This window comes from Trichosurus vulpecula, chromosome 2, assembly GCF_011100635.1.
Source record: "Trichosurus vulpecula isolate mTriVul1 chromosome 2, mTriVul1.pri, whole genome shotgun sequence".
In the NCBI taxonomy this organism is placed as follows: Eukaryota; Metazoa; Chordata; class Mammalia; order Diprotodontia; family Phalangeridae; genus Trichosurus; species Trichosurus vulpecula.
This window is the reverse complement of record NC_050574.1, coordinates 346,304,328-346,326,886: the sequence shown is the minus strand read 5'-3', so window position 1 is coordinate 346,326,886 and position 22,559 is coordinate 346,304,328. Positions and strand designations below refer to the sequence as shown.

The 22,559-nt window shown below is 38.6% G+C and overlaps 1 protein-coding gene and 2 pseudogenes across 2 annotated transcripts in view; 1 reads left to right on the top strand and 2 right to left on the bottom strand.

Annotated features, from left to right (window-relative positions):
• The first annotated feature begins 1,770 nt into the window (after positions 1 to 1,770).
• Positions 1,771 to 22,559, top strand: part of GRAMD1C (GRAM domain containing 1C) — a 155,125-nt gene continuing 134,336 nt past the window's right edge. For both annotated transcript variants that reach the window (XM_036744880.1, XM_036744879.1), the window contains exons 1-2: positions 1,771 to 1,819; positions 19,461 to 19,610. In XM_036744880.1, coding sequence (XP_036600775.1) covers positions 1,793 to 1,819; positions 19,461 to 19,610 — 177 coding nt within the window. In that variant the 5' untranslated portion in view covers positions 1,771 to 1,792. The remainder of the gene's footprint in view (positions 1,820 to 19,460; positions 19,611 to 22,559) is intronic.
• Positions 8,569 to 12,837, bottom strand: LOC118840153 (annotated as a pseudogene).
• Positions 17,090 to 19,292, bottom strand: LOC118840149 (annotated as a pseudogene).

Genomic DNA, 22,559 nt, shown 5'->3' with positions numbered 1-22,559 from the left:
TGCAGGACGAAGTAAGGAGGAAGGATGGGTTGACTGAAGATTTCTAACTCCTAGCTCTACTTAAAGAATGAATTATGACATCTCACAGCTGGAAGGGGTTATGAGCCAAACCCGAACAAACAGTCCTGAAGTGTAAGTCATACAACTTCTGCTAGATAGTCTCCAAACAGGAACTATAAAAGTGAAGGTAATTTTAGCACCTACCTCCCAGGGTTATTGTGAAGGATCAAATGAGATATTTGTAATGTGTTTTAGCAGAATGCCTGACACATAGTAAGTGCTATACAAATGTTAGCTATTATCATTGAGTTTATAGTCCTGCCTTTGGACACTAGCTGTATGACCTAGGCAAGTCACTGCCTCCTCTCGGCCTTATTTTCCTCATTTAAAAAATGGACGCGATAACATCAGGGTTGTTGAGAGATCACATGAGCTAACATACGTAAAGTGCTTTGCAAACATAATTGCTAAGTATTACCGTCTCTTCAATCCTATAATCCTATTGCTTTATCCTCGGTCCCCTCACGATTCTGATCATTGCTATTTTTTTAAAAATCAGGTCATCTCTATCGTATTTGTCTCCTGAGCAGAGTTCCAAAAGTCTCAGTGCAATTTAAACCTCTTTGTGTCCCTCTCCACCTTGACTCCTTGGCCTACTGGCTATCTCTCCCTCTCACCCCTTTCTCCAACGAACAAACACTCATTTCCTCTTCTTCCCACTTGAGGAAAAAAACAACAAAAATCCTCATAATAAATATGCACAGTCAAGAAATGAATTTTCCAGCCAATGAACAAGTATTTATCTTTTCCTCTTCCCACAGGAGGAAATAAGACACCAAAACAAATCCTTATGACAAATATGCAAAGTCAAGGAATTATTCTCCCTTTCCCCTCAGTGAACAAGCATTTGTTTCCTCTTTCTATTGGAGGAAAAAAAAACCCCACCCAAATCCTTATACCAAAAGTGAGTATTCAAGGAATGAATCCCCTCCAATGAACATTTATTTTCTCTTCTTCCCACTGGAGGAACCCCCGCACCCCTAAAACCTTGTAACTAATATGTATAGTCAAGTAATTCCGACTCCCCCCCCATATACAAGCATGCATTTCCTTTTTCCCCTTGGAAAAAACCTGCCCACCCCAACAAAATCCTTCTGACAAATATGCACAGTCAAGGAATGATTTTTCCCCCGAAAGAACAAGCATTTATTTTCTCTTCTTCCTACTAGACGAAAACAAATGCTGGTAACAAACACGCATGGCCAAGCAAAAGTTCTCCAAAGGGAAGTTTCTGGAGGGGTGATAAGGACCGCCTCTCCCAGCAGCTTGGGAGCAGGGGGATGACCCCTGGGGTGGGGGTGGCATGTGCAGCAGCCAGACTTGCACAGCCGAGAGCGACGGCCCGTGCTTCTGGCGGGGGTGGGGAAACAGACCCTCCTAAGGGCTAAGGCGGAGGGGGTAAAGTCCCGGGGCGGCCGAACTCATCCCGTGACTCTTAGCCCTCGGCGTCGGACTCTGGTCCTCAACCGCCTCCAGGGGGAGCGCGGAAGTTCACGCGCTCCGGGCGAGGGGCGGGCTAGTTGAGGGGAAGGGGGGAGTAGGGGAAGCAGGGGGGTGCGCGTGCGCGCATGGTCGGCTCATTCCCCCCGCCCGCTTTCCCGGCTGGAAGGTCACCAGTGTGTCCCGAGTGTGGTGTGACTGTATGGGGGGTAGGGAGGGCGGTAGTGGCGGAGGGATGAAGGCGAGGGCAGGTGCGCCTGCGCAGTACCGCCCAGGCAGGAGGAGGGCAGAGATGGAGGGAGCTTTGACAGCTCACCAGGTAAGAGGGGGGCTCTGGCGGTCTGGGGAGCCAGAGGTGTGGAGCTGGCTGGGGGCGGGGGCGCGTTTTATTAAGCGTTTCTAAATCCCCCGCTGGCTATGGGTACCCCCTCTGCTCTTCTTTTTTTTTCATTTTGTGATCCACCGACTCCGCGCCCGTCTGCCCCCTCCCTCCCCCTTCTGCTTTCAAAGTTTTCATTTTGAAGACGTGAAAAGTGATTTCCAAGTAAACAGCTGCCCCCCTGCCCGACCTGACTCTGCCTTTCTGGGCCCCGGGAGGCCTCTGCCTTCCCTTGTTTGTTAGACTACCCTGATTTGGCCACAAGTGACCCTTGCACCGGTTTTGGCCGAGGGAAAGTCGTTTTAATCCTGAAACACTGCTCTTCTTAGACTTCATTCAAAAAACATTTATTTACGTGCCTACTGTGTGCCAAGCACTGTGCTAGGTGCTAGGGGGAAGTTAAAAACAAAACTGAATTAAAAACATTTAAGTGCCTACTGTGTGCCAAGTACTGTGCTGGGTGTGTGTTTGTGTGTAAAAATAGATTCGAAAAAGTATCTTGTTAAAGTGCTTCTGTTAAGTGTAGCTAGGTGGCCAAGTCCTTAAGAGTTATGGGACTGGTGTCAGGAAGACCTGAGTTCAAATTCTACCTGGGCAATTCACTTAACCCTGTCTGCCTCAGTTTCCTCATCTGTCAGATGAGCTGGAGAAGCAAGAGGCAATATCTGCCAAGAAAACCCCAAAGGGGAGTCAGACTTGATTGAACAGCAACTGTGCCAGGCTGGGGGTAGGGTGGGGAGGGCAGTAAAAAACAGAAGCCCCAAAGCATTTGTTAAGTACCTACTGTGTGCCAAGTCCTGCGCTAGGCTGGGGGGGGGGCTGTTAGAAAACAAAACAGAATCCAAAAAACATTTGTTAAGTGCTTGCTGTGTGCCAAGACACTGCCCAAGAAACAGTCCCTTAAATTCTATTGGGGAGTATGCCAAAAGTCTTTAAACTTTAATAATTTTAAAAAACTGCACCAAGGCTTTGGGGATACCACGTGGAGGGCTAGGGACCAACCCTGTGATTTCATGGAGATAAAGCACTCTCTAGGAACGCAGATCAGAACCTTTTCTGCAACTTCAAAGTCTTCAGAAGATGCTTTTCGTCTGGGCCTCGTAAACCGCCAGAGAAATGAAATTGTTGGTGACCCAGAGGGCAGCGGAGAAAAGCTTGGTGGACACGAGGAGCCGAGCCCATGGTATCAAGGATGGCTGGGGCATCGATGCGGCCGTCCCTCCCAGCCTCGAGGACTTGGTTCATGTGCCTTCAAAGGTTGCTTTCCACCTGCTCTCTGTGTGTCTGTGTACACACACACACACACAGGCACACATGGGCGCACACACACACACAGCCACAGCCTCACAAGTGTGTGAGTGTGCACGCTTTCTTCTGAATAAAAGCTCTTTGAGAGCAGAGACTTTTTATTTTTTCTTTATATCCTCATTGCTTACCACAGTGCCTGGCACAGTCAGGACTTAATAATGTCTTGTTGATTGACAAAAAAAAAAGTGTGTATGGAGAGCTTCCTAGAGAGCACTGAGACTTGCCTGGGGTCACACAACTAGTATGTCAAGATGAGTCTTGTAACCAGTTCTTTCTGGTTCTGAACTGGTCACACTACATCCCAATAAAAATATATATACAAAATGAATAAGAAAGTTTTTTGTGGGGGGAAGGCACTAGCAATTTGTGGGATCAGGGTGGGCCCCACCCCCCATGTAGAAAGTGGTCCTTGAATTGAACCTTGAAAGAAGCCATGGATTTTTCTTGTTGGAGGTGAGGCAGTTCATTCATTGCATGTGGGACAAATCGGGGTGACAGGAAACGAAATGTTGCATAGGGGCAGCAGTGAGGAAGTCAGTTTGATTGGATTGTAAAGTACGGGAAGGAGAGTGCATATGACTGTCTTCAAAATCACTACAGTTAAATTTCAGAAGCTTTACTGGCCCCAGTGAACCTTAAATTCAACGTGTCAAAACCCAAGCTATTCATCTTTTTAGGGGCACTGGTATCCTCTTTGGATTTTCCTGTTTCTGACGGTTCTCCAACATGATCTCAGTCATCCAGGCTTGAAATGTTTTCGTTTTATTTGACTTCCTTTCCCTCTCTGTCCACATCCAGTCACCAAGATCACCTGTCACTTCTTCTTTCCTAATGCTTCTCAGGAGAGATTGGTGTATTCCCCTGATGAAATCCCAGGTCTGGCCCAGTAAGGTTAATTGATAATTTCACGTGTTTTCCTTCCTTCCCATTCTGGTTCTGGCACTAATCATCTCATAAGGGCTGCAGCAGTACTTGCTGAATTGGTCTCTGTATCTTACATGTTTCTCCATATTCTGTCTGCTCTGTATATTTGCTGTTTTGCTGCCCATTGCTCAAAACTTCATGACTTGCCAATACAGTCTAACAATCTTGCGGCAGCTAGGTGGGGCAGTGGATAGAGCACTGGCTCCAGAGTCGGAGGGAACCAAGTTCAGTTCCTGCCTCAGATATTTGACACTTACTAGCTAGCTGTGTGATCCTGGGCAAGTCACTGAACCCCGATTGCCTCACCCCCCCAAAAAAAAAGTCTGAGCTTCTAGTTGGGCATTCTGGGCTTTCTCCTAAATATGATCCCTCATGTGGTTTAGTGGAAGAAAAGCTGTGGATTCCAGAGCCCAGAGTTTAGATTCCAAATTTGCCACTTTATGACTGGTGTGGGCTTCCTTAGGTCCTGAGTCATTTTGAACTTTCTGGTCCTGTTTTTTTACCTCTAAAATGAGGAGATTAGAGCAGATGACCACAAAGGTGCTGTCACCCCTGCATCTACGATCACATGAATCCTCTGTTCTAGAGAAACTGCAGCATTCGTTGAACATTTTTTGCCATTTCCTAACTATATTTTGACTTTGTTCTGCCTTTCTTTCTTACTTGGCCATAAAGTTCTAGAATAAGTTTCACCTTCACAAAGCCTTTCCCAAATGCTCAGCTTCTGAAGGCTACGTCTTACTTCCAACTCTATCACCTTCTCTTTTTGTGACTCATTTAGTGTATATTACTGTCTTGTTTTATATGTATGTTTATGTGTATATGTGTCATATATATATACATATCTTTTTTATTTCTCCATATCTAAATTTTAAGTCCATTGGATAAAACAGAGGTTCCCAAATTTATTTGACCTAGTGCTTCCTTTTCAAAAAAAAAGTTACTCAGTGCCCTCCTGGAAATCTACTTTCTTTAACCCTTTAATGGTTTAAAAGTTTACATAATTTCAAAAAATAGAAAATATATTTTAAAAAAGACACATCTTAATTTAATAATTTATTGTAAATGTGTGATTTTTTCCTGCATTGAAATTTTGATGATGCAATATTGCATCTTGTAACCATATAATATCAAATTATAAACAAGTCATTATATGCAGATATTCATGCTAATGCATTCTGGACTTCCCCACAGTGCCTCACACACTCACCTGCAAACATTTGCTTGTTAAGACCTGTTGGTAGACTTGACCACTGATTGGTTATAACTTCCGTTTTGTGTGTTTATTTGGAAAATAGTGTAACTACAATGACTTTAACTCTTTTACACAACAGCTGAAACATGTATGAACGGTTTTTCAAAATTCTCTTCTTTGCTTATGCTTCTACCTGCCCCTTATTTTTATTCAACACCCCCCAATTGCACCCAAGGCTACCATCACCCCCTCAATCATTCTATCACCCCCCAGGGGGCAGTATCACCCACTTTGGGAACCTCTGGTACTAAAGGCGTATATGTATATGTATATGTATATGTATATGTATATGTATATGTATATGTATATGTATATGTATATGTATATGAATATGTATATGTATATATATAGAGATGCATATATATGTATATATACATATATACATACATACACACACACACACACACACACACACACATATATATATATACACACACACACACACACACATATGTACATATTTCTTCCCAACTAAACTGTAAGCCCATTGACTTGGTTAAAGGCATTGGGAACCTGCTTAATCAAATCTGGAGATGACACTAAGCCGTGAGGAATTGCTAACACACTGGATGACAGTTAGGATCCAAAACCATCCCAACAGACTAGATCATTGGGTTTTCCTTTCCACCCCAAGTTCTCTCTCACATAGGTGGATTTTGGTGTACATATTGATATTCCCTCAAATACTTGAACTTCCAAGTTATACAATTTACTCAACCCCCAAGACCTACTTCTCTACTCCACCTCAGCTTCACACAGGGATGGTCATGCTTTTGAACTTGCGCTATCATGCACAAGAGTTATGCTTCAATGTTCTTAAACTCCCAGATCTCAGAGCCTTGTTGTAATCTTTTCTGTAGAGGTACAGGGGAAGGAGCACTGAACTTGGAATCATGGGACTTTAGTTTGTATCCTGACTATATCTCTTGATGCCTTGTGTGGCCTTCCATGGACAAATCCCTCAACTTCTGTGTATCCCGGCTGCCTCCTCTTTAAAATGAAGGGATTGGACTGAATAATCTCTAAGGTCCCTTCTAACTGTATCTGTGATTCTGTACCCAAGCCTCATCTTTTGCCTTCACTGTTGGTTCCAGTCTTTTCATCTTGAGTAGTGTGCAGATGGCGCTCTCCTCCCTTCCTATTCTGATCCCTTAGTGAACCAGTGCGGCCTTATGTGATCTTCTGCCCTTGAATCCCTTCCTCCCTTGTCTTATTAGTGATCACATTTTGCCTAGAACCAACCTTCCTTTGCTTCTACTCATCTGCTAGAACAGAGCTGGAGGAAGTCATAAAACTGCTTTGATTGGGTTTACTACAAATCTATGTTATCTAATCTGACCTGGGCCCTCACTGCTCCCAGGTAGCCCTTTTGCTCCTCGGTAAGGTATTCTCTATCGTATTCTTCACAGCAACTAGTCCAACCTCTTCTCTCCTCTCACCCCCCATGCTGCCTCTAACCTCATCCTCTCAACAGAGAGCTCTCTCTAAATCTTTAGGCTCTCCCTAACTAGCGGCTTCTTTCTTTCTACCTACAAATAACACCGTGTCGCCCTGATCTTGAAAAAAGCCTCTCTTGAGCCTACCATCCACATTAGCTATCATCTTGTAACTTTCCTTGCGTTTTTGGCGAGGCTCCTTGAAAAAGTGGTATACGCTTGGTATCTCTGTATCCTGATGAGTGAAGGATGAATTGGAGTGGGGAGAGATTCGAGGGAGGTGCACAAATTAGAAAACCACTGTAGTTCAGGTGAGGGGTGGTGAAAGTTTGACTGGAGACGCGGGTATAAGAGAGATATTGTGAGGGAAGAAATGATAAGATTTGATAACAGATTGAGTTTGTGGTGTGGGTGAGAGAGAACAGTTGAAGATGACAACCAAGGTTGGGAGCCTGGATAACTAGTATGCTAATGATGCCCTTAATAGTAATATGAAAGTGAGAAGAGAGGAGGGTTTTGAAGGAAAGATAATGAATCCTGTTTTGAATATATTGAGTTTGAGATGCCTAAATATACATGCATTTCAAGATGTTCAAAAGGCAGATGGTGATGCAGATCTGGAGAGAGATTATGGCCAGCAAGATTGATCTGAGAATTATCTGCATAGAGATGATAATTGAACCCATGGTAGTTGGTGAGTTCACCAGATAGGGTAGTATACAGGAAAAAGAGAAAAGGCCCAAGACAGAGGCTGGAGGGCCACCCACAGTTAATGATTGTGACTTGGATAAGAATTTAGCGAAAAAGACTGAGGAGTGGTCAGATAAATAGGAGCAGAGAGTATCCAGGGGGAGATGATTACCAGTGTCAAAGGTTGCTGTCATGTCAACAAAAATCAGGATTGAGTCAGTCGGTCAGTAAACATTTATGCAGGGCCAGTTATGTGCCTGCCTCTGCGCTAAGCCACGGCATTACAAAGAGCAGTCTGAGGTAATCTCTGATTTTAAGGAGGTCACAGTCTAATGGAGGAGACAACATGCAAACAACAATTTATAAACAAACTATATATGGGACTAATTGGAATTAATCAACAGAGGAAAGACACCAGAATTAAGAGGGATCAGGAGAGGCTTCATATAGAAGGTGGGATTTTAAATTTTAGTTGGGGATTGAAGAAAGCCAGGTAGGCTGATTTTTTTTTCCTTTGTTACAAACGTGCATAGTCAGACTAAATTCTGGCACTGGCTATATCCAGAAACATATATCTCATTCTGCAACTTGAGTTCATCATTTCTTTGTTAGGAGGAGGGTAGCAAGCCTCATCATCAGTTCTCTGGAATCATGGTTGATCCAATGATCAGAGTTCATAAGTCTTTCAGAGGTGTTTGCCCTTGTTATTGTATAAATTGTTCTCCTGTTCTTACCTTACTTTGCTATCAGTTCATAAAATCTTAGGTTTCTCTGAAACCATCCCTGGCATAATTTTCTTTCCCCAAAGACAAACTAGGTAAAATCTTATTTGAAGATGATCAATAATCATATAAGATATTAAACTGAATTAAAGAATTTCCTGTTATCTATATCTTGATCAAAATGAGCAAAATTAGACTTCTAAACCTTACAGAAAAAAATCTGTAAAGAAACATACAAACTTATTTTTAAACTGTTTCTACAAAGTGTTTGAGAGTATAAAACCCAACAAATGGTAGTTTTCAGTTCTTTTCCAAAGATTTCACTGTACACATTGCTCAAAACAAGAATTAACATCAGCTTTTCTGGAGAGTTAGCTTACAGTTGAAGAAGAGAAACTGAAATCTACATATGGTAAATGTTGTTCTCTTCAAAAATATGCTCTTCCAGGTAGAAAATGTATCCATAAGTGGTATGTGACAGAGGTAATTTTTCTGGTCATTTTGCAACTTCTGAATTAGTCTTTTAGCTTACCTGCTTTTTCATCTATTTCTTCAACATTACAAACCAACTTTCCACTAACAGATGTCAGCCTTTGGGAGGATCCCCATTCTACCACTGTTTTATGAGAATTTACTCCTAACTAGTTAATTATGTTCTGTACTGCTATAGTTAAATGGCCACATTGTTTAATTTCAGTATAAAATTGAGCAACTCATCACTACTGATTTCCAAGTTTATCACTTCAGTCAACTCTCCAAATTTTATGGACTCTACTTGTAATTCTTTATTAGCATTCAGAGTTTTTTGTTGGTCTCTAATATCAGTAATTTCATTCTCTGTGAAGTCTTCCTTTCTCATCATTAAAAATTGTCATAAGGTTATGATTTTTTCCCTTAGTAATTCTGTCATATGATCATATCCTTTAAAAATACTTCCAGATCACCAAAAGCTATCTATGAATTAAATTTGTGGCATTTTCCTGTATCACCATTCATTGTCAGAAGTCTACATACAGCTTCCTCTCTGGAGCTTTGCTTGCAGTAGATTCACAGTCAAACAAAGTAAACTGAAGAGCTCTGAATGTTTTCCTTTAGCAGTCTTTCTTACTTTCTTTCCATCTTTGGTTTGTATTGTTTCATTAGCTCCTAGGTCAAGCAACTTCAAATATACACTTGTATGACCCTGATGTGTTGTCCACATTAAAGCTCTGTAACCATTTTCACCTTGGGTGTTTATTTCTGCTCCATGAGCAACAAGGAGAGCAACAACCTAAACTAAAGGATGGCTTTCTAAAGCAGTATATGTGATTGGAGTCATGCATTTTTTGCAAGCAACATTTGGGTGAGCATTTCTTGAAAGTAGTTGTACCTTCTTTAAAATCTGACCCGCTGAAGCATGTAAAGAATACACAGCCATCAAATAGTATATTGGTCCTTGTCAGAGCTTACATTAGCCTCCCTGTCCAAGAAGATAGTTACCCCTCCACATTAGCAGTGCTAGCGTTGTATATAGGAAAAAATCCATCCAAATTGAAAACTGGATTCCACACTCTTAACAGAATTTAGAAGTTCTCCAACCAATGAAACATACCTTGAAGTCAAAGGTTCCTTAAAAGTTTCATCCTTTTCTTTCAGTCACTGATGAATCTTAATTGTCAAAGGTGCCTCATTCCCAAGTCTTCAGCATCCTTAAAAACTTTCAACAGACTCCATGATCCTCTTAAACTATGTTCTTGTATCTCTTGTCCCTTCCTCAGCCAGATTTCTAGAAAAAGCTGTCTAAACATATTGCTTCCACTTCCTCTTCTCTTACTCTTGAACCGTTTTCACCCTGGCCTGTGATCTCATTACTTAGCTGAAACTGCTCTCTCCAAAGTTACCAATGTTCTGTTAATTGCCACATCTGATGGTCTTTTTTTAGTCTTCATCCTTGACCTCTGCTGCATTTGCTGCTCTTGACAGGGTAGCAGTATGGATCAGAAAGTGGTATCCAACAACATATTTTTTATATGAAACACATTTGTTCTTTTTTTTTTTTTAGAGGGGGGTAGGCAGGGCGATTAGGGTTAAGTGACTTGCCCAAGGTCACACAGCTAGTAAGTGTGTCAAGTGTCTGCGGCCGTATTTGAACTCAGGTCCTCCTGACTCCGGGGCCAGTGCTGTACTCACTGCGCCATCTAGCTGCCCCTGTGAAACACATTTGAAACAAAAATTGACAGAGTTGAATTGAGGCACAGAAGGCCTCTTCAGGGTAACAGTCATTGCTTCCAGTCAAGGCAACAGTAGAAATAGATGTGGTTAAAAGAGATAAGCATGCAACATACTAATCGTATTTGATTACAGAGAGAAATAGAAGCAAAAAATATAATAGTGGGTGATTTCAGTGTTCCAATTTCAGACCCAGATAAATGTAATAAAAAATAAACTAGTTAAACATTAAGGACTTGAAAAGAATCATTTTAAAAAAATTAACTATGGTAGATCTCTGAGGGTTACTGAATGGGAATAGAAAGGAATATACACGTTTGTTAGAATGTAAAAATCTCATAAATGCAAAAAAGCAGAAATATTAAACAGATACTTTACTGACAAAATGAAATAAAATTATAATCCACAATGGACATTTGAAGAAAATATTCAGACTTGAATGGAGATTAAATAATCCTAAACTATATGTGGCTTAAAGAACAAATCATAGGAACAACAGAGAATTTCATCTAAGAAAATGGCAACGGTGATACAACATACCAAAACGTCTGGAATGCAGCCAAAACAGTGGCTAGGGGAAAATTTCTCTCTTAACACTTTCATTAACAACAACAACAAAAGAGAATTGATTGATGAATTGGTCATGCAACTAAAAAATATGGAAAAGCAACAAACCACAAACCCTAACTAAACACCCCTCAAAATTTCAGAAAGTCAAAGGAGAGATAAATAAAATTGAAATAAAAAACACTGACTTGATGGAAGTAGATTTCTTTTAGAAAACTACAACTATTAGGTAATATAATAAAAAAAAAGAGGCCAACCAAATTGCAATATCAAAAATGCAAAAGGAGAATTCATAACAAATGAAGAGAAAAATAAAGGAAATTATTAGGAAGTACTTTGGCTATTATGTGCTAGCAAAATTGATAACAAGTGACATTAATGAATATTTTTAAAAAATGTAAAATACTCAGATTGAAAGAATAAGAAATAGAGAATTTAAATAGCCCAATCTCAGAAAAAGAAATTGAATAAGACATAAATGAAGTCCTAAAGAAAAACTAGATGGATTTGTAAGTAAGTCCTGTAAAACTTTCAAAGAATAACTCATTCCAGTATTATATAAATTGCAAAAATAGAAAAAGAGGATCCTATCAAATTTTTCTTTGTAACAAATATGGTCTTGCAGTCTAACCTGGGAGAGGTAAAGCAGAGAAGGAACATTGGAATAGTATCTCTAATGAATAGTGATATAAAAATATTGTATTAAAAAAAGGAAAAAGAAAACAGTAACATATTAATCATATTATAAATTATGACCAGATTGGATTTATTCCAGAAATTCAGGGTTGGTTCAGCATTAGGAAAACTGTAATTAGGATAGACCATATTAGTTTAAAAAATATTGATTTTATAATTGTATCAGTAGATGCAGAAAGAGCTCTTTACAAAATATAACACTTGTTTCTGTTAAAAACATTAAAAAGCTTAAGAAGAATTCGATGTGTTGACATATGTTTGTAATTCTTACTAAAGGGAGGCGCTGACTGATGGATTGCTTAAGTTTAGGATTTCTGAACTGCAGTAGGAATAAAGCTGATCAAGTGTCTGCACTAAGTTTGGCAGCAATATGATAACACCCGTCTCCTGTGGGAAGGATTACCAGGATATGTAAGAAGGGGTGAACTGGCCCAGGTTGGAAATGCTGCCAATCAAAGCACTTGCTAATCAATGGTGTGATTAGTAAGTGGCTGCTGCACTTCTAGCCTGGGCTGAGATAGGCCTAGTCTCCAAATAAACAAACTCACTCCCCAAAACATAGGAATAAATGAACTCTTCCTTAATATGGTAAATAGTGTCCTATCCAAAACCAAGAGCTAGCTTTATAATGGAGAAACAGATCTTTACAGTAAGACAAGAGGTAAAAGCAAGGATGTTCATTCTCAGCGCTATTATTTGTTACAGTTTTAGAAATGCTAGCTATATTAACAGGGCAAGGAAAAGAGACTGGAGAGATGAACATGAGCAAGGAACAGACAGAATGATCACTTTGGCAAATGATATGATTTATTTAAGAGTACCCTCACAACTCAGCTAAAATTAACTGAAATAATTAGTAATTTCAGCCTACTTATATTCCACTATTGTGGAATATAAAATGAAGGTTCAGACTTCACTATCCCTTATGTATTTACAAAAAACCCCAAACAAACAAAAAACACAACCCAAAACTTCCCAGCAGGAATAAATAGAAAAAAAATCTATTGAAAATAATTATAAAATACATATAATATTTGGGACTCCACTTTCCAAGACATACAGGAGACTACAAAACAGAAATAGTCAGATAATTGGAGAGAAGTTAGTTGCTTATCGTTTTACCAAGCCAGTAATAATGTTACCTAAATTCATTTCCAAATTCAATTACATACTAATCATACTATCAAAAGGTTGTTTTACATAACTAGAAAAAACAATACACTTCATCTGAAAGAACAAAAGGTCTTGAATCTCGAGGGAAATAATGAAAGCAATTGGAAAGGAAGGAGGCCTGCCACTACTTAATTTTAAACTAAGTGGCAGTAATAATTAAAACCATTCGGTACTCTAAAAAATAGCAAAGGTCCTTAGTAGAAGAGATTAGGCATATAAGATTCCGAAACAAATGCAGTAGTATCATAGTGTTTGATAAACCCAAGCATACAACTACTAGGGTGAGAACTTACTCTTGGACAAAAAGTCCTAGGCAAACTGGAAAGTATTCTGATAGAAATTAGGTTTAGATTAAAATCTCATGCTTTACACCACAGTAAGCTCCAAATGGATACATGACCTGGATCTAAAGGGTCATGTCATAAATAAGTTAGAGGACTGAGAAAAGTGATACCTTTCTGTATTATCCTTTATGGATCAGGGAAGAGTTCTTGACCAAAGGATAGCAAAAGTATGACAGAAAATAAAGTAAACAAATTTGATTTCACAAAATTGAAATTTTTTTTTTGTATTTACAAAACCAGTATAATTAAAATTAGTGGGAAACAGTTAAATAGGAAAATTCTTGCAGCAAATTCCTCTGATAAAGGTCTCCTTTCCTAGATAAACAGAATTGATTGGAAAATATAGAGAGGTAGCTTTGAAGCCAGAAGATCTTTGTTAAAGACCCACATCTGATGCATACTGGCTTTGTGGCCCTGGATGAATTCCTTAACCTCTTAGTACTTTAGCCAACTGTCTGTGACTACAAATTGAAGAGAAAGTGCCTGTCTACATTGGTAATTTACTTATCTTGAAGTTCATTATATACTAATGAAATCACAAATCTAGTCTCAATTCCCTATTTTATATATGGACAAGAACCGTTCCCAGGTAGATAAATGGTCAAATGATATTAACAAGTACTTCTCACAAGAAGAGAGATAGCTCTCAAGAACCATATGAAAAAAAAAGGTACAAATCAGACCAAAACAATTCAGCCTCCCTCTTCATACCAATCAGATTGACAAACATCACAAAAGAAGAAAATGTCAGTTGTTGGAAGGATTGTGGGAGGTCAAGCCCACTAAAATGCTGTGAATCGATCCAGCCATTTTGGAAAGTAATTTGGAGCTATTCCTCCACTAAAACATGTATAAATGGCACATAATAGGCACTATAGAAATACTAGCTATTATTAATTATTATTATATGCTTTACCTCAGCGATGCTAGGGATTTACTCCTAAGAGACCAAAGAAAGCAAAAGAACCTAAATGTGCAAAAATAAACATAACAGCATTTTTAGTTGTAACAAAGAAAATGAAATAAAGTGGCTGTCAATCAGTTGGTGAATTACTGGACAAATTATGGGATGAATCTAATAGAATATTTATGAAATGAACAGTTTCTGAGAAACCTAGGAAGACTTTTATGAACTGATTTAGAATGAAATGGGCAAAAACAGCTGAACAATTTATGTAACAACTACAGCATTTTTAAAGAAAAACAACTTTGAAAGACTTAAGAATTCAGAGCACTGCAATTTGACTACAACCCCAGAATACCAAAAGTGAAACATCATCCTTCTTTGATTGTGAGCCAATGGATTAGATAGAGGTGCAGAAGAAGGCTTACATATTTTCAGACATGGCCAGTGCCCAACAACTCATTTTGTTTGTGTTCAATATAAGGGAAGGCTTGTGGGTTGGAGGTTTTTTTTTTTAAATGGTAAGGGAGTAGGGGTGAGTTGGGAGACAAAATGACTAGTTTTAGTGGTGCCAGAAAGAGAAGAAAAGAAAAAGAAAACATTACTGAAACATTTTAAAAGTGCACAGAAGAGAATAGAAAGTTCAGAGTGAAACACAGACAACCAGGACTGCTTTTGGACTTACAGTGTTCAGTTTGTAATATCACAATTGAGATTCATGGATTCATTTACAGCCTTGTTTACTTTCTTCTTTATATTGAAATGTTCCTTTGTCATATTTGTAAAAATAAAACTTCCCCTCTGACTATCCGTTGGAAGGATAAGTACTGAAGCTGAAGCTTAAGTACTTTGATCGCATAATGAGGAAACAGGACTTAATGACTCTCATGCTGGGAAAGTTGAAGGCAGAAGGCAGAAGGAGACAGCAGAGGATGAGATAGGATAGATAGTGTCATGGAAGCAGCCAATATGAGCTTGGACAGGCTTTGGGAGGTAGTGGAGGACAGTAGCCTGGTATGCTACCTGCTGTCCATGGGGGCACAAAGAGTTCAACATGACTGATAACAGCAACCTTGAAGAATTGTGAAGAATTTTTTTTGTGTGTATACATATATAGAATTGTATAAATATGAATATTATTTATGAGTTGATGTTCATAATGTTAAATCATTAAGAAAAGTTTACATTATGCTTAGCATCTTCTCTTTAAAAAGACTAGGGAGTAGTTACGTGTTTCAAGAGTTTCATAAAAATGCTTGAAATATAAAGTTTGGTCCTTAATCTGAAATATGCACTTATGTGAAGTACCTTATTCTCTGATGGTGTGGGGTGAGTACAGAATTTTATGATGTTTAAATAAAAAGCGTAATAGAAGTTTAAGTATTCCTATTTCAATAATCTCTAATTTAGCATATGTTACTGTCTCTAGCTTCAGTTTATCCTTCTCAGAGGATAGCAGCAAATGCGCTTTCCAGAATGGTTTGATCAGTTCACAACTCCAGCAAAAATGCGTTAGTGTTCCAATTTTCTTACATCTCTCCAACATTTATCATTTTCCTGTTTTGTCATGTTAGCCAATCTGATAGGTATGATGTGGTAGCTCAGAGCTGTTTTGATTTGCCTTTCTCTAATCAACAGTGATTTAGAGCATTTTTTCATATGACTATAGATAACTTTAATTTCTTCCTCTGAAAACTGCCTGTTCATATCCTTTGACCATTTATCAATTGGGGAATGATTTGTATTGTTATAAATTTGACTCGGTTCTCTATATATTTTAGAAATAAGGCCTTTATCAGAGACACTGGCTGTAAAAATTGTTTCCTAGATTTCTGCTTCCTTTCTAATCTTGGTTGCATTGGCTTTGTTTGTGCAAAACCTTTTCAATTTAATGTAATTGAAGTCATCCAGTTTGTATTTCATAATGTTCTCTATCTCTTCTTTGGTCATAAATTCTCCCTCTTTTCAGAGATCAGACAGGTAAACTATTCCTTGCTCTCCTAGTTTGCTTATGGTATCAATCTTTATATTGAAATCATGTACCGATATTGACATTATCTTGGTATAGGGTGTAAGATGGTGGTCTATGCCTGGTTTCTGTCATACTATTTTCCAGTTTTCCCAGCGGTTTTTGTTAAATAGTTTTTTTTTTGGAAAAAATATGTATATATTTAGCCATAGCTTTGTCAGAGCTGCTGGATATCGTTTTCATATTTCTTTTTTTAAATTTCTTTTTTTTATTTTTAGTTTACAACACTCAGTTCCACAAGTTTTTGAGTTCCAAATTTTCTCTCCCTCCCTCTCTTCCCCCATCCCCCCGAGACCAAGATGGCATGTAATCCAATATAGGCTCTACATATACCTTATAACTTATTTACATAATAGTCAAGTTGTAAAGAAGAATTATAACCAATGGAATGAATCATAAGAAAGAAGAAATGAAACCAAAAAAGAAGGGAAAATAAAGAGCAAATAGTTTGGCCTCAGTCTGCATTCAGACTCTGTAATTCTTTCTCTGGATGTGCATAGCTTTTTCCATCATAAGTCTTTGGAGCTGTTTTTGAACCTTCATTGATGAGAAGAGCCAAGTCTATCAAAGTTAGTCCTTACAGATACCGTGTATCTGTAATCGTGTATAATGTTCTCCTGGTTCTGCTTCCCTCATTCAGCATCAGTTCATATAAGTCTTTCCAGGTTATAATGAAGTCTGTCTGCTCCTCATTTCTTATAGCACAATAGTATTCCATTACATTCACATACCACAATTTGTTTAGCCATTCCCCAGTTGATGGGCATCCCCTTGATTTCCAATTCTTTGCTACCACAAAAAGAGCTTCTATAAATATTTTTGTGCACACTGGTCCATTTCCCACTTGGGTGATCTCTTTGGGATACAGCCCTAGAAGTGGTATTGCTGAGTCAAGAGGTATGCACATTTTTTTTAGCAGTATCTAGTTTATTTATGCCTGTGGAAAGGTACCCCTCAGGAGTGGAGTGCCTGCTGTTTATCCAAAGGGCCCCGGCTGGGGGTGTACTTAACCCCACAGCCATCAGGAATGAGTCGCTTCTCAGCTGTCTTATCCTCAAATTCAGCATTGAACTTGGTGAAACCCCATTTCTTGGAGATGTGGATCTTCTGGTGGCTAGGGAACTTGAACTTGGCTCTCTGCAAAGCTTCAATCACATGTTCTTTATTCTGAACCTTCATTCAAATCAACATGATAACTTGGCCAGTGTGTACATGAGCAATGTAGTGCCCTGGGGCTTCCCAAAAGGTCTCCTCATGTCAGTCTGGAGCCTATCAGCCCCAGCACATGACAAGATCTTATTGATGCGGATGACATGAAATGGATGTAGCCACACACGAATATGAAAGCCATCCTTGCCACAACTCTTCACCATGTACTTGTTGGCACATACCCAAGTGGCCTCTAAGGCTTCTGAAGACAGCTGTTCATATTCATCTGACGCCATGTGGCCACGCAATGGATATTCATCCACTTATGCTTTCTTTCTACCAAGATCAAAGATTCGTATCTTGGCATCAGGAACTCCCCTGAAGAAATGGGACTTTGGGTATGACTTGTTTTTACAGTACCTGTAACAGCATGCAGGACGACAGCCCAACAGCACCAGCAGGGACTGTGTCTCCCTGCAGGGAAAGGGGTATGCACATTTTTATAGCCCTTTGGGCATAGTTTCAAATTGTTCTCCAGAATGGCTTGATCAGTTCACAACTCCACCAACAAGGTAATGGTGTTCCGATTTTCCCACATCCTCTCCAGCATTTATCATTTTCCTGTTTTGTCATGTTAGCCAATCTGATAGGAGAGATGTGGTACCTAAGAGTTGTTTTGATTTGCCTTTCTCTAATCAATAGTGATTTAGAGCATTTTTTCATATGTCTATAGATATCTTTAATTTCTTCCTCTGAAAACTGCCTGTTCATATCCTTTGACCATTTCTCAATTGGGGAATGACTTGTATTCCTATAGATTTGACTCATTTCCCTGTATATTTTAGATAAAAGGCCTTTATCAGAGACACTGGTTGTAAAGATTCTGTCCCAATTTTCTGCTTCCCTCCTAATTTTTGTTGCATTGGCTTTGTTTGTACAAAACCCTTTCAATTTAGCATAATCAAAATTATCCATTTTGCATTTTATAATGCTCTCTATCTCTTGTTTGGTCATTGAATTCTTCCCTTCTCCATAGATTTGACAGGTAAACTATTCCTTGCTCTCTCAAGTTGCTTGTAGTATCAGCCTTTATTCCTAAACCATGAACCCATTTTGACTTTATTTTGATATATGGTATAAGATATTGGTCTATGCCCAGTTTCTGCCATACTGTTTTCCAATTTTCCCAGCAGTTTTTGTGAAGTAGTGAATTCTTAGCCCAGAAGCTGGATTCTTTGGGTTTATCAAAGAGTAGATTGCTGTAGTCGATGACTACTGTGTCTTGTGTACCTAACCTATTCCACTGATCCAGCACTCTAAGTAGTTTTGATGACTGCTGCTTTATAATACAGTTTAATATCTGATATGGCTAGATCACCTTCCCTAGCATTTCTTTTCTTTAATTCCCTTGATATTCTGGACCTTTTTTTCTTCCAGATGAATTTTGTTACTATTTTATCCAGCTCTGTAAAATAATTTTTTGGTAGTTTGAATGGTATGGCACCGAATAAGTAAATTAATTTTGGTAAAATTGTCTAAATAGTAAATTCTTATCCCAGGAGCTGGAGTCTTTGGATTTATCAAATAGTAGATTACTGTAGTCATTGACTGTTGTGTCTTGTGTACCTAACCTGTTCCAGTAATCCACCACTCTCTTAGCCAGTACCAGGTAGTTTTGGTGATTGCTGCTTTATAATACAATTTAAGATCTGATATAGCTAGGCCACAAGAGAAGAAATTCTTAAACAGATGACTCTATTTTTGTTTGGTTTTGGTAGTGCCTTTGTTGTTTTTTGTTATGATGTATTAAGTCTTATATTTTTCTCATCATAGGTAAGTGGAACCATCTAAGTAGAACAATGATACTGCTTTTAATTCTTAAGAATAAAGATGGTATTCTTTTAAAATTAAATTTTATTTTTTTCCATTGACCAAAATCTGTGTTTTCCCTTTCCCACCTCCCTCTCACAACTAACTGAAAAGAAAAAAAAAGCAATCCTTGTAACATGTAGTCAAGCAAAACAAATTCCTACATTAGCAGTGTGGTGGTATTCTTCTAAAAACAATTTGTTCTTTGAAGTTGGTTTATAAATTTTGAACATGAATGGACTCCTTTTCTCTTTACTTGTAGTATGTCCTATTATTAATAAGCCTATTTTCTGATTCTTGTTCACAGGCAATACAGGAAGAAGATACTGGCTTCATCAGTGAGTTATTGGAAGATGTGGAGGAAAAACTCAGTCCAGTTGTAGAAGAAAATAGTGTAGCACCAGTTAAAAAACAGGGGCCTAATTTACACAATTGGAGCACTGACTGGAGCTTTTGGGTAACTCAGCAATTTTTCCCCTATCTTACTAGTATTTGCTCATAGTTTTTTATCTTTAGATAGAAGTTTATTCCTTTAATATTCCTTTGTAGGTACACTGCCTCGTTTTTATAACTAGGTTTCAAAGTAACTAAATAGCTTGCCTGTGGTCAGTAACAGTTTTCAGAGCAATAATTTACTACTATTCTTTGGCCACTAGACTGTGCTGTTGTCTACCTTGATGTTACTGGAAATCATCTGCTTAAATTTTCTCCCAGGGAAACCATACACCGCAGTGCAGTGATCTTGATGTGTTGTCATTTTCTTCATGTACCAGAAATGCAATTTGTGTCCATACTGTATTTCTCTATGGTATTAGGACGGTACTTATTTTAAATAGTCCGTTAGAAAGGATTTCCTAAAAAGAATGTACAACTGTATTTAATTATAGCTTACGTATAACATTTATAAAAGAGAGGTTTGGAGTTAGGAGTTTCAGATTCTGTTTGCTTGGCACTGACGCAGTTGTATAACCTTGGAGTGCCTCTGGTTTCTTTCTCAGTGGTAAAATGAGAATACTGCTTGTTGGTTAGGTACATTCAAATCTTCCCCATTAGATTTTGTCTGCAGGAAAACAAAATGTGGTTGCTGTTCATATTGTTACTTATTGTTATAATGGATTCATTACTTTCCTCCATCAGTATTTTTGGTGATTTTGTAATAGTAGTTTAAAATAATCTGTTTGAACACAATTTTATTGCAAATTATACAAATGCAATTTATATATGATTATGAAGCAAACACTTTTTTGTTAAAGCATAAACGGAAGGTTGTTGTTCAGTCATTCAGTTGTGTCCAACTCCTTATGACTCCATGGACCAAAGCATGCCAGGCCTTCTCTCCTCTACTATCTCCTGAAGTCTATGTAAGCTTATATTTGTTGCTTCCATGACACTATGTATCCATCTCATCTTCTACCATCCCCCTTTCCTTTTGCCTTCAGTCTGTCCCAGCACCAGAGTATTTTCCAATAAATATTGTCTTATTATATGGCCAAAGTATTTCAGCTTGAGCTTCGGTATTTGTCCTTCCAGTGAATGGTCTAGAGTTAATTTCTGTACTGTTGCTCATTTTTGTTTTTGTATCTACCTCCTAGAGGTGTACCTTGTACATCTAGTCACTTAATAAATGTTGAATTGAGTCAGAGATAGTCTCTTAGATAGAATGTATACTTAATGATAGGATTTATTTTATAATCTGGAAAGACTAAGAAAGTGAAATAGGACTAGGAAGTAAAGATTGGTCCACATCTATACACAGTTATAATTTCAGTTTATTGGAGTGTTTGTTATGATGTTGAACCTTTAAGTGATTGTGAGCTAATTTCTTATCTTCCAAGAGGCTCTCAATTCTGAGGTAAAACTTTGAATGGTATAATAATGATGTAAAATAGTCACTGATTTTAAAATCATTTCAACTATCTTTTTTCATTATGGTTTTTCTGTTTGTTTTTAGAATAATTGTCTTACTATTTTGTCCCCCATCTCAGGCATTGTTGATGTTTTTACAGCCTGTATTTTATTTTAATTTTTTATAATTATACTTTATTTTAAAAAATTTGAGTTCCCAATTCCCTCTGCTCTAGCCCCTCCTCCACCCATTGAGAAGGCAGGCAGTATGATGCCAGTTACTCATTTGAAGTCATGCAGATCATATCTGTATTAATCATATTGCAAAAAAACCCCATGGAAATGTAAGCAAATGAAAAAAAGTATGCTTCAATCTGCACTCAGAGTTCATCAGTTCTCTCTCTGGATGTAGATAGCTTTCTTCTTTGTGAATCCTTTGGAATTTTCTTGGATCCTTGCATTGACTGAAGTAGCTAAATCTTTCACAGTTGATGATCATTACACTATTTACAGCCTGTATTTTAAATGTATGTCAGAAACCTGAGTTCCAAAGTCTGCCCACAGGACTAAGCAATGTCCATGGATGCTGATGATAGAACTAAGCAAGAAGAAAAAAGAAATAGAAAGGAAGAAGCAAATGCCTGGCACATTTGTGTTGAGGAATTCACTGAAGTGGGAGGAATGGGGCCTCTCTTTTGGGAGAGGCAGACAAGTCATCGGGAGTCTGATAAGCTGAGTCAAAGATAGGAGGCGGTAACGCCAATCATGGCAGCACACCTTACGACTGCTGCTGTGAATAATTTTAAGGGTCTAATCACATAATATAATGAACTCTCTATTCAGAATGAAACATTGTTCAATAAAGTAAAGCATAACATTCACAGCAACATCCTTAAGCAAAACATATCATTATATATGTGTGTGTGTGTGTGTGTGTGTGTGTGTGTGTGTATAAAAAACATAATACTCAGTATGTCATATGGCACATAGCATATATCATTGCATTCAGTAGCATTCCCCAAAATACTTGTTTACCCAATCAGGGGGTGCCAGGCTAGAGTCTTCCTAGCACAACAGCATCCCCAACAGTTAGCAGAAAACACTACACCATCCACCCCTAACACATGGTAAGAATAATCTCCTTAATCAATACAAAGTGTCCAAGTAAAGTCCTCTTTCATCATAACTTGAGGTTGACTTCCAAGTTCCATGGCTCTCCCTCTGTGGGCTGATGGGCCTGGACTCCTGTCTGGATTCACAGGTAGACAGCTCTCCACTCCTGCTCCTGTCTCAGTTTTTGGGGACTGCTCGCTCCAAGCTTTCTCCCTTCGCTCTGACAACAGGCTCCGGGGCTACTGCCCGAAGCCTCTGTTTCTGAAAAAACAAAGCTTAACAGGGTTACAACAATATTTATACACATTACCAGCACCATCATCTCAAATCACTTTAACAGCTCTTTAAGGGGGCTTAAGCTAAGCCTCCTTTCCATGGGTGGGTCTCTGCCCTGCAGCTCAATTCACTCATGAAGACCAACCGACAGAGGGCATCTGTCTGAGAAATT